We start from the raw sequence: 10,189 nt of genomic DNA on the forward strand, positions 1-10,189 counted from the left end.
GAGGTAGTATGTCTTGGACATGTTGTCTAAGTATAGTCTAATAGGCTGTAAGCCTATTTTAGTGCCATCGGAGTAGAACACTAAGCTTTCCATAGATACAGATGAGCTTTTGGAGAACCCCACTATGTACACGTACATAGTGGGTAGCTTGATCTGCATGATCATTACTAGGCCAGATTTGAGCTATGATGTTGGACTTGTGAGTCTGTTTATGCGCACCCCCACAGGAAGCCACAATTAGTTGTGGCTAGATGGATTCTCAAATATATAAAGTACACTATTGATTATGGACTTTTCTAAGAGTTTGGCAAAGAGATATAGCTACATAGGTGTATAAATATTGTGATTGGATTGGTAGTGTCTCAAACGGATGATCTACCCAGTGGCTTTATGTTGGAGTGCTATTGTGAGTTGGAGCAACAAGAAATAGCCGATAATTACCTTGTTAAAGTACAGGGGTATTGCTATGGTAGCTTATAAGGTAGCTTGGTTTTATAAGCTACTTAGTAATATGGGTGAGCCCGTAGAGATAGGGTGATTATCACTTACTCTATGATAACATGAATAACCTAGTCTATCATACTGGGACGAAGCACATTAAGTTGTATTATCATTTTGTGAGAGATAAGGCTCTAGCAGTGATGTGGAGTTAGTATATGTCAGTACAGAGGATTAGGTAGCTTATTTCGTCGTCGTGAAGGCATTGGGTACAAAAGAATCTCTGTAAATTTAAGAGCATACTTGGAGTGCGGTGTGTGGAGCTGACCTCAAGGGAGAATATTGAGATATCGAGCTCAACTAGTGCTATGGACATAACCCGCATGGGTGATATTGAGATATTGGGCTCAACTAGTGCTACAGACATTGATAACCCGCATGGGGATAGCTTCTACACATATACCAATAACTTGGTTGGTGAGATTATGGACGATGATATACCGCCAGTGGTTTATAGGCTATGTGATAGCCACTTTGGTGTTCTAGAGTTATGGCATAGTTATAGTACCACCTCATATAGTTGGGTGCACACTATGGACTCACCATTATATGTTATAGTAAGAGAGTCGCTTTTCCCTATAGTATGTACTCTTATCTCTTTATGTTAATAGTTGTAGACAAGAGAAGAGAATAAAAGAAAATTCAACCATCCATCTCGCTTGTATGCTTGTCTACTCTTTTGTGGTGTGTTTGCAAGGAGCTTCATCGTGAAGGTTACCTCTCCTTGCCTCCATCTAGGCACACAAAAAAAAGGGGGAAAAAAGGCTACTAGTTTTGTTTGTTGGCATTACTAAAAATTCACCAACAAATGTTCAAAAATAAAAAGAAAAGTAGTGAGTACAACACAAATTTACCAAGATTAGAATAGTAATTGTTTGATTACCATAAAATTTTATCCAAATTGTGCCCAAATCAAATGAAAAAATAATCAAGCGGGTAAAATCAACTACTGGAATAGAATATTCCAAAAATGATTAATAACAAACCTAGTTATTGAAATCTAACGAGCAATAGAAATACTATTCTTACAATCTTCATGTATGGTGGCTGACACATACGTGTAGACACAATAGATTAATGTATTAATCTATGTGTTGACACATGCAATCACAATTAGTGGATTAATCTATGTGTTGCAAGCTTTTTGGAAACAATTGAGAAGTATGAAATTATAATAATCTCTCTTAAATGAAAAAAGACACTTTCCAATAGAAGGGTCCTTGGTGACGTCCTACACACAGTACTAAGAAGGCATCTGAATGTGTCGAAGGGCTAGGATGGTGCCAAGTGGATAGCTCAACAAGGGTAAAGTGAATGGGTGGTGGAGGAAGGGCCAAAGCGGTCGCGGGGCGCAGCGCCATAACTACAGGCGCCATTAGGCGCGGAGCACGCCTGCCTGCCTCCTCCACCGTCATCTCCAACATTGCCCCAAATATCAGTCACCTTATTAAAGACCCACTCCCACGAGACGAGAGCTTTCTCAGTGTGAGCTTTTCTGCTCACCAATTGCTCCAAAAAACGGCATCCTAGTGTAATTTCCTGAGCCACAATTAAGAAAATCTGGGTGAGATTTATAGCTATTAGCCACCCTTATTTTGACATTTTCATATATTTTATTTATAAACCCGGAATATAATAGAGATTTAGAAACAAAAACCAGAAGGCTTTAAGAGTTGTCTTTATTTTGATTTGTTGAAAAATATGTTTTTTCTGAGTTGTCTTTATTTTGATTAGTTAAAAAATATGATTTTTTTTAGCAATGTGCTCAACAAATTCATTCTCTAGTGAATATGTATAATCATGTTTTTTGGTTCTAGATTGTTCTATTTGGGACCCATATTCATTATTTAATGTTGGCCGTTGGCATTAACTAATTAACAACTACACTAAGGTTAAAGGAGGGTTTAAAAGTTTTTATAACCTTAGTTTAACCTCTCTGCCTCGCTTATACTGGCCCCACCACATGCACCGCTCGTGTCGGCTCCGCGATCATCATAGGCATGCTACGCCGCCATCAATGCCACTTGGTGCCCGCTACCTACGCTCGCTTGGCCACCCGCCCCAGCACCCTGCTCAGGCCGGAGAGAGAGAGAGAGGCCCAGTTCACATAAGGCGGCGGAAGGAATTTAAAAAGTGTAGAAGCCAACAAAAAGTTGCCATATGGACATTAGTGTTCACATAGAGCGGCGGAAGAGAAGGTTGAGAGGTGCCACATCGTGGAAGAAAAAAGGGAGTTTTGTTCCAACCCCCCCCCTTGGAACAAACTTCTTCCACCCTCCAACTTGGCAAAAAGTGCCATGTTGGCACCAATCAACTCTTGGCTCTACTTTCCATGTTTTTGTTTTATTCTTTCTTCTGCCGCCCGAAAGGTTCACACTGGGCGGCGGAAGAAAATTAGTGCAGTCTTCCTTCCGCCCTCTGTGTGAACACTCGAGTGGCGGAAGTGTGCATTTTTTAACTTTTCCACCTGGAATTGCTCATTTTTGAGTGTGTTTTCCGCCGCTTCACTGTCCCACCACCTCCTCCTGTCTCGGAGAGAAAGACCCTGTAACACCATAGAGGGGAAAGTCCAGAGGAGAGGAGAGAGAGAGAGTTAAAAAATGTGAGAGGCACAAGCCCTTATCGGAAACTTCCAGAAGCTGAATCATCGAGAATACACTCTTCCACATGCTAAGGTTTAAAATATAAACATCAAACTAATTAATGTAAAAAACATTTGAGACCCGTATTATGTATAATGATTCTTCATCGTTTTTATGTGCTATAATAGTACCACACAAATTGACACAATGACTTTTATTTGTATTTCAAGTAACAATCCATAGGTTTAATTTGTACACAAATTGCATAGTGTGAGGTGGACAATGCACGTACATACTTAGGGTTGGCTTCAATTGTAGTGCAGTAAATGCCCCGTGTGCAAGTGTCGTGCGTGATTTGGACTGTCTATATTGCCCCCAAATAACACGGCTCTCCTAGTTACGAATCGAGGAATAGAGGACAGAGCTTTCTGGGCCTTCCAGATGAATGAGCAGGGAATTTCTAATGTGAGATCAAGGGAAGCTCAAGCTGAGCCCATGGCTTGCAGGAGGATTAGGTTAGGTAGAGTGGTTTCTCTCTCTCTCCTCATTATTACTGTATTGGGTGGCTTTGCACAAGGCCAGCGTCTTCTAGCTCCCAACATGAGTAGTTGCCACCTGCCTTACAATCTACCCGCAGCAGAGACGCCCTTCAATTGCTGTGCGCCCACTGCTGCGTACACCCCTTCACTATTCAGGCCCAATGAGAGCTTACACAGAGTGATCAAAGTGAGGAGACCTGCTCATGCAGCAGACGAGAGCTATGCCGAGAAGCTTACGAGAGCCTACAATCTCATGAGAGCCCTTCCTGCTGATGATCCGCGGTCTTTCAAGCAGCAGGCCAATATACACTGCGCCTACTGCAACACAGTCTACACGCAGCTCAACTCCACGCAAGTCTTCCAGGTGCATGGCTCATGGCTCTTCTTCCCTTTCCACAGGTGGTATCTGTATTTCCATGAGAGGATACTGGCCAAGTTGCTAGGTGATGACACCTTCTCTCTCTCCTTCTGGAACTACGACCACCCTCATGGCAGCTCCATGCCATGGATCTTCACCCAGATACCAGATCTGGTGGACTCGTGGAGGGACGCTTTACACAAGCCACCTGCAGTTGTGGCCATCGACTACACTTACGATACAGATTGGCGCTCGCCCGAGGTGCAGCTGAGAGAGAATGCAAACGAATTCCACAGGGTGCTCATCCGAGATGCGACCACGCATGACAGGTTCTTCGGGCGGCCTTACAGGCAGGGCGACAACCCGCAGCCGGGCTATGGAACTGTGGAAAGAAGGCCTCACAATTCGGTCCACCTCTGGACGGGATCTAGACAGCACATCGGATGGAGGGACATGGGCTCCTTCTATGCTGCCGCGCGAGACCCCATCTTCTACGCCCACCATGCCCAAATTGATAGACTCTGGGAGATCTGGAAGAGCTTTGAAGGCAACGCAGACATTGACGACCCTGACTACCTTGACTCTGAATTTGCCTTCTACAACGAAGATGCAGTCCTTGTTCGAGTCAAGGTTAGAGATGCTCTGAACACCACTAACCTTGGCTTCGCCTATGAAGAGGTTGATAACCCATGGATCAACGCAGTCCCTGTTAGATTAAGCACTGGTGTTGCCAGATTAACCCCTAATGACACCCTCTGTCAGCCTGAGCAAGCCATGTTTAGCCCTTGCTCTTCCGTTGTACAGAGAGAACCTGACCAAGCTTCATTAGGTCTTGATGAAAATCTTGTACTTAATGGGATTGAATGGGTAGAAGGGAGTCCAACCCACTTCGATATTTTCATTAATTTACCATCGGCAAATATTAACACAACCACTGGGTGCCAAGAATATGTGGGATTCTTTACAACTGTGCCCATGTTTTATGTGGGAGTTAACCAGACCACTCTAGGCTATGCAGTTAATGGTAGGATTAAGGATCTTAACCTCACTGCAGAGTATAGTGTTGTGATCACCCTTGTGCCAAAAGCTTTGGGCACCATTGGATTGCCTGCATCAGTCTCCAGCTTCGCCATGGAGTACAGTGCCCCCTACTTTTCCGATGAATCAAGGAGACAAGTGGATTAGTGCTAATTCTCTTGGACTATCATGACATTAGAGGTTTAGCACCATCATTAATTATGGTTTTTTTCAGCTGCTCGTCGTAGGCAGCTCCACATTTTACTTTTACCAAGGCTGTTCGAAGAATTATCGATTTTGTACAAGCGCTTTCTATATTCAAGTGTGTGAATAATATGCATGATTATTAGCTACGATGTAAAGCGGTGTTCACGGAAAATCAAAAATAAAGCAAGCTATCAAAAGTTCACGCCTTAGAGTTATATGTAAGTTTTAAAAGAAAAAACTTCTAATATTCCAAATTCAAAGAAATAAATTGCAATTTTTTAAATACATGTTAAAAAAAATTGTATAAAAAATGATAACCGGAAAAACTGTTTGAGATGTGATTACAACAGTGAATCACTTTTAAAATAAAAAATTCATAAGTTGTTACAAAAACTTGAACTTACCATAAATAAAACTTGCAAAGATACAAGTCTAAAAATCTTGAGTATTTTCGATGCTGTATATCTGAGTATTTTCGATGCTGTATATCTGAGTTTTAAAAAAAAAGGCCAATGTTGTTCATACTTCAAAACTTCCTACAAGTCCAAAGTATCATCTATAGGTGTATAAACATGTCTTGGTATCTTTGCTCCAGCTCTCCACAATCCAATGGCATTTGTAAAAAATCAAAACACATATCTTCAATAGATATTCGTATAAGACAATCCACAATTTCTATCTCCAAACAATTTCTCAACTTATTATTTATGATGTTTTGGTCACTCAAACCTCTTCTACATATTGCAATGATGTAGTTTTTGCAACATTGCAACTTGTGCCAAAGTAAGGTAGGATACTTCAGATGTCACGCCTAGTATCTCCCAGTTAAACTATGTGTCTTTGAGTGATTTCCCTTTCCAATCAAATACACCTATAGTATCTCCACATCACCTTGGAGTCACTTCTTTAATACACAAGAGAAGAGACTCCAAGGCCTCACAAACTTTACCACCACTTTTTGTCTACTCAGCCATCTTAGCTTAATATGAATTTTATCCATTCTAAGATGCGGACAACCTAACTCTTCTTGCAATTGTGCTAACCTTGCAATCCTCTTAGTGCTTTTCCTAAACATCGTTGCAATCTCAATTAAGATGGAATTCATAAACTTGGCATCTACAGATCCTATATTGAAGTACAAATGTGTCTTATGCATAACATAATGTATAGTAGTCATGAAACTGCTTCTTCTACGTATTAATGTTGCAAGCCCATTTATAACACCTATTATAAACACTTACACCATCTATTCCAATTTCCAAAGATAACTAGCTTTGAATGATCAAGATCATAACCATCTAAAAAGGCAACAAGACTTAGACTCTAATCCCTTTGCAGTACGATCCTTGATTTCCAACAAACCCAAGAAAGATGTGCATGGATCAGAGTCAAGCATGTAGCTTGCATATGCAATGAAATGTTTTACAACTAAAATATTAGCTGACTGATCTACCAAAATGCCATGTAAAAAGGAGAAGACTTCATATTTTGAATAACAGATATTGATTCTCTTATATAAGAGGTATAAGAGGTAAACAAGGCAACAACCTTGTCATTCTGGTAGAAATCTTTGGTAAAATGACTGCACGCCATGCATTGATAGTAAATCAAGAATCACTAGAAACTCATCCCCCCTCAGAAATGAAAAAAGATCTTGTTTTACCCTGTTTTGGTCTAGAGAGAGAAAATGTCTAGAGAGAGATAATCCAAAATTGAGATATCTTTGGATACAAACATTCTCCTAATGTCTAAGATGAATTCCCTTGAAACAGAAGTTCAAAGTGAACTTTCCAATGTATATTAGGAATTAATTGAATATGTGTATAAGGGACCTTAGCCTAAGGGTCCACATTTTCAGAAATTTTTGGATTAAGGTCCAAATAAGGTTCCAGAGGGCCAATAGGATTAACCCAAGTGTTGGGATGAGATAAATACAATGAATAAAAGAAAATAGCCCAAAAATGAGTAAATGCTCACATAAGATGAAGAGTTGACTGAGTACAAGGTTTATTAGTTAAAAACTAAGGTATATTAGTAAAAAAATGAGATATTTAGGTGAAATGATGCATTTTTGACACCTTAGTAGGGTGGGAAACCCGCTTGAGCAAGGCGCCTTCTTCACCATCATTGTTTGGCTTTTTTAATTTAAAAAAATGTGATATTTTTATCTCTCCTCTCTCCTAACGCAAATTAGATCAAAAAGGGATCCAAACTGATCCAAATCTTGTCAAATTGGGTCAAACTGAAGCTGGAAATTTTTATTATCCCTCTAATTTGCCTCTTCTCTTAAGAGCTTTGGAACTTCTCTCTCCTCCATCCTCTCTTGGAGATTACTCTCCCTCTCTTGGTGGCCAAGTACTTGCTTGGGGACTTCACTTCTAGCCAAAGAAACAAGTCCAAATCAAAGGTAAACCTATTTTATTCGTTTTCTTTCAATTTTCTCAATGACTTTCTTCTTCTAAACCCCTCTAAAGCTTGAGAAACTTTCCAATCTATGGTTTTTTCTTCAAATCAAGCTTTCCATAGATTCATAATGTCTATTTAGATTAATGTTAAGTTTTATACTTAATTATAATGATTTCTTTAAGAAAGTCTCTCTTTTGGAAAGATTAGTCATTCTTATGGCTAGATCCTTGGTAGCAGGACGATTCTTAATAATAATCTCTTTATCTTAACCCAAACTCTAAGCTTGTCAAGCTAGAGAAAGAGATTAGTTATTTTCATGATTTTTAATCTAGAAAAAAGGATGATTAATTCTTTTAAACTTGTTTATGATATGGAAAAATCATATTAATTCATCGTAAATTGAAAGAGGGTTACGCTAACATTTTTAGAAATAAGAAATGATTATTTTAGTCTAATCAAGAGAATTAATCATAATTATGCTTATAATTATGGTTATAATTACGCTATGTATGCATAAATTTAATTTTAACTTGAAAGAGAAGTTTCTATCATATTTTCATTACAAGTTTTCATTTTAAATAGAAAAGTGAATATTCTCAGTAATTGCAGTGAAGCTATGGTAATTTTTTCAAAAAATATATATATATGTTATTTTTATGCATAATTTTAAATAATGCAAAAAGAGGAATTCCTATCATATTCTAGGTTTAGATATTTTTATACTAAAAGAATGATTTTCATCATATTTATGGAAAATATTTTTTAGTATTTATGCATGTTTATTTAATTAAGAGAAAAGAGGAATTTTTGATAAATTTATTTTTCATGCATAGAATTTCGATGTAAAAAGAGGAATTCCCATGATAATGTCGATTCAAACATTTCGATGTTAAAAGAGGAAATTTTGGCATATTTTAAAATATTAGTATTCTTATTCATTTATCAAAAGCAAAATTCTAAGTATTATCATTTTCTTAGAAAATATGGGAATGAGTTTATGTAATAAATTTTATGCAAAAAGAGGAGTTTTGAGCATTATCCAATTGACAGAAAAATAAAGAAGGTTATGCACATTTCTTTTCTAGAATCATTCAATTTACGAGAATTGTGGAAATGATTCATTTAAATTAGTGTTTATACTGAAAGAAGAAATATGGGTATAATTGATTTTGTAAATCCCATGAATTTTTTTATTCAATAAAGAAGAATATTCAGTATATCTTATTTTGAGAAATTTGAGAAAGAATGTGAAAATATTCATCGAGAAAACTTGGATAATTCTTAATCAGAAAAGGAATTTCGAATACTTTTGACCTTTGGAAATTTGAAGTATACGTCTAGATTCTTGGAGGATAGAATCTTGGAGTACTTTTTGAACGAGAAAAGGACTTCCCAGACAAATACCAGAAACACGCTTAGTTGAATGAACATATGACCAATTTATTCCTAGTTTCCCTGAAAAAGGAATCTGGAATCCCTGAGAAGATTAAGGATCCAAAAAGTGAACGGAAATTTAGATTTAAACATGGGATGTCCATCTACAGAATCCAATTCATCCATCAAAAGACTTCATTAATGAAGCTTAAGGGATGAAAACACAATACGTAAATGCTCTTCTTGAGTTTTTACTATAAATTTTTGATAAAATTCATTTTTCCTTTTTAAGACTTCAATAACACTCTGATACTTAGATTTAATGGAATCGAGAAAAGTTACATTTAATTAAGCCAAGCAATTGGCAGAGACTTAGAAAAGTTCTATGAGTATCGAAAGAGTAATCGTACTTTCAACTTGAGTGGATGGATGTGATGTGATGTGGATCTGGATGGATGTGATATGATGTGGATGGATGTGAATAGATGTGATGTGATGTGGATATGGATGGATGTAAATGGATGTGATATGATGTGGATGGATGTGAATAGATGTGATGTGATGTGGACTGGATGTGATATGATGTGGATGGATGTGATGTGATGTGGATCTGGATGAATGTAAACGGATGTGATGTGAATGGATGTGATGATGGGAATGGATGTGAGTGGATGTGAATGGATGTGTTATGATCTTAATGGATGTGAATGGATGTGAGTGGATGTGAACGGATGTGAGTGGATGTGAACAGATGTGAGTGGATGTGAATGGATGTGAGTGGATTTGAGTGGATATAGAATGGATGTGAGTAGATGTGATTGGATATAGAATGATGCGAATGGATGTAGGATGATGTGAATAGATATGAATGGATGAGGAATGATGCAATGTGAATTAATGTAGAAGAATGTGGAATAATGAGAAATGATGTGAAAAGATGGGAGTTTGTTGGAAACTATATTTGTATATGAAATCTGCTTTTAAAAGATTGTTTTATGTCAAGAATGCTGGGTAAGCATTTTTAAAAAGATGCAGGGGGGAAGAGAGCTAGAGCTCTTGCAAGCACACACACACTCACAAAACCCTAATAGAGAACACACACGGTGAGAGGCTGAAAATCTTCTTTCCTTCACTCAACACTCAACACACCATATACAAAGATAAGAGTACACACAATATGAAAGGTACTCAACCAATACATACAAGGG

At 37.9% G+C, this 10,189-nt stretch overlaps 1 protein-coding gene across 1 annotated transcript; it reads left to right on the top strand.

The window, feature by feature from the left end:
• The first annotated feature begins 3,497 nt into the window (after positions 1–3,497).
• On the top strand, positions 3,498–5,228 carry LOC147603867 (polyphenol oxidase, chloroplastic-like). The gene has a single exon (XM_086796027.1). It carries the CDS (start codon positions 3,522–3,524, stop codon positions 5,160–5,162), a length of 1,641 nt encoding a protein of 546 aa, XP_086652153.1. The 5' UTR covers positions 3,498–3,521; the 3' UTR covers positions 5,163–5,228.
• The last annotated feature ends 4,961 nt before the right edge of the window (positions 5,229–10,189 follow it).

The sequence above is a fragment of the Cibotium barometz genome, chromosome 63 (assembly GCF_041138505.1).
Source record: "Cibotium barometz isolate CiBa-2024 chromosome 63, ASM4113850v1, whole genome shotgun sequence".
NCBI lineage: Eukaryota > Viridiplantae > Streptophyta > Polypodiopsida > Cyatheales > Cibotiaceae > Cibotium > Cibotium barometz.

Excerpts from the sequence above, each read along its gene's own strand:
- LOC147603867 (XM_086796027.1), top strand. The coding sequence starts at position 3,522 with ATGAATGAGCAGGGAATTTCTAATGTGAGATCAAGGGAAGCTCAAGCT.